Raw genomic sequence first — 2,500 nt, forward strand, 5'->3', positions numbered from 1 at the left:
CAGTCGTCGCGCAGAGTAACGACAGAAGCAGAAGCTTCCAGTTGGTGGAGACTCTTGAAGACCCTCTGGCCCACCGGAGAACCTGCGAGGTGGCCGAAGAGTACGCCAGAAGCGACCCGAGGAAGAAGAGCGAGGAGAGAGTCTCTGCGCGTCCAACCACCCCGGTGACCTGGAGAAGGAAGGGAAGGTCCTCGTTATATATCCGAACACTAAGAAGGTTAGTACTTATGTTACTCTGTTATATTAATGTATATATATATATATATATATATATATATATATATATATATATATATATATATGTATATATATATATATATATATATATATATATATATATATATGTATATATATATATATATATATATATATATATATATATATATATATATATACTTTTTTTTTTTTAAGGTTAGGCGGTCTTATTCTTTTATGAACGCACCCGTATCTTTTTCTTTTCCACCAGCTAGAAAGACTTGTCACACTTGGATATTGTCTTTACTAACACCAGAGAATTTTTTTAGTTCCTTAGACATCTAAAGAATAGCATAAAATGAAAGGGGACCAAGAACAGAAATACATATACAGTACCCGGTACATCCACATATACAAAAAGGGGGTAGCTAGGAAATTGAGCTACCTCCTCACCTACACAAAGAAGACGAATAAAGGAACTAATATTAAAAAAAAAAAAAGTGCTGTGTTTACACTCTGATAAAATAATACTCATCTCTAAAATATGCGCTGTATTTATAATAATAATAAAAAAAAATAGAGGAGACTCACATCTTCATGTAGGTGGCCGCTATGCTGTATTTATACACAGATATGAAGACAGATTACTGGCAAAGCTAATTTGTTTATTCCCATCAAACAGGTATTTTCTAATTAATTACGACCAATTTCCCAAACATTAACAACGGAGAAGGTAAAGGAGAAAGAGGGAGAGGGAGAGGGAGAGGGGGAGGAAGTGGATGAGGAAGAAGGGGAGAATGAGATGGGGAGGATGAGAAAGGAAAGAAAAAAACAGAAGAAATAAGATGCACAAGAGAAGAAAAGGAAGAGGAAGAAGAAAAGGAAGAAAAAAGAAAAGAAAAAGAACAAGAAAAGGATGATGATGATGATGAAGATGATGATAATGATGATGATGATGATTATGATAATGATAATGATGGTTATAATGGTGACGACTATGATACCATAATTATGATGCGAATGACGACGACGACTATGATACCATAATTATGATGCGAATGACGACGACGACGACGATGATGACGATGATGATTACGACGAAGATAATGACAACGACGACGATGATGATTACGACGAAAATAATGACGACGACGGCGATGATGATGAGGGTGATGGCCGATCAGAGTTTAGTTGGCCAATCACACAATTCAGTTAACCAATGATAATACATAGTTCAATTAGCCAATCACAACGCACAGTTCAGTGGCCCAATCAAAATCCAACGTCCAATCACAGTCGAGGATCCAAATGGTTACTTTTCAGTAACCTGTGAAGTAGTATAAGTTACCGAATACTGTCGGTATTTTTTATCAGAGTAACCCATAGTAACTACAGGTAACTACATCATGCTGTGCCACGTTCATTTGTCCTCTACTTAACACTTTTCCTCTTTTTCCCTCTTCTTCCTTTATCTCTTCTTTTCCTCTTTTCTCCCTCTCTCTCTCTCTTTCTTCTTTCGTGTTGTTTTCTTTGTCATTTCTTATTATTTTTCCTTCTTATATCTCCTAATTCTCTATCTAATTTTACTTCTGTTCTACATACAGACTTCCTGCCTTCATTTTTCTAATTTTCTTATTTCCCTCTTTCCCTCCTTATCTCTCCTACCTCCTTCCACATGCCAATCCCTCCTTCCTTCCTTACTTCCTTCCTTCCTTGTTTCACCCTCTCCTCTTTCTTCTACCTCTCTCACTATTCCTTATCCTTCCTCCCTCCCATTTATCCTTCCTTCTTTCCTTCCTTCCTTTCTTTCTTCCTACTTCCCTTCCTTCCCTCCTCCCTTCCTATCTACCCGCCTTCCCATTCCTGTTTTCGATCATTATACTCATCCTCCTCTCCCCTCCACCCTTCCCTCCTCCATTCCTTCCTTCCTTCCTTCTTTTCTCTATTCAATTCCTTTCTTCCTTCCTTCTTTCCTCCCTTCTTGCCATCATTCACCTCCTTTTTTCTTCCCTCTCTGCCCTCCTCCCATCCTCCCTTCCCTGTTCACTCCCCTCCCCTTCTCCCATCCTCCCTTATTCTTCTCCCATCCTCCCTTCCCTCCTCCTATCCTCCCTTCTTCCCCTCCTCCTTCTTATCCTCCTCCCCTCCCTTCCCTCCTCCTATTCTCCCTTCTTCCCCTCCTCCCCTTCCTTCCCTCCTCCTCTCCTTCCTTCCTCCCTCTCTTCCCATCCTCCCTTCCCTCCTCCACTCCCTTTCCTCCTCTTTTCCTCCCTTCTTCCTCTGCTCCCCTCCCTTTCTTCCTCCC

General features: G+C 40.2%; 1 protein-coding gene across 1 annotated transcript in view; it reads right to left on the reverse strand.

Moving 5' to 3' along the window:
- LOC143020417 (protein O-mannosyl-transferase Tmtc3-like) overlaps positions 1–2,500 on the reverse strand; it is a 1,217,697-nt gene that overhangs the window by 241,436 nt on the left and 973,761 nt on the right. The window contains exon 5 of the mRNA XM_076176856.1: positions 1–169. This exon is cut by the window's left edge and continues 74 nt beyond it. Coding sequence (XP_076032971.1) covers positions 1–169 — 169 coding nt within the window. The remainder of the gene's footprint in view (positions 170–2,500) is intronic.

The sequence above is a fragment of the Oratosquilla oratoria genome, chromosome 1 (genome assembly GCF_046742065.1).
Source record: "Oratosquilla oratoria isolate Oo_2021 chromosome 1, ASM4674206v1, whole genome shotgun sequence".
In the NCBI taxonomy this organism is placed as follows: domain Eukaryota; kingdom Metazoa; phylum Arthropoda; class Malacostraca; order Stomatopoda; family Squillidae; genus Oratosquilla; species Oratosquilla oratoria.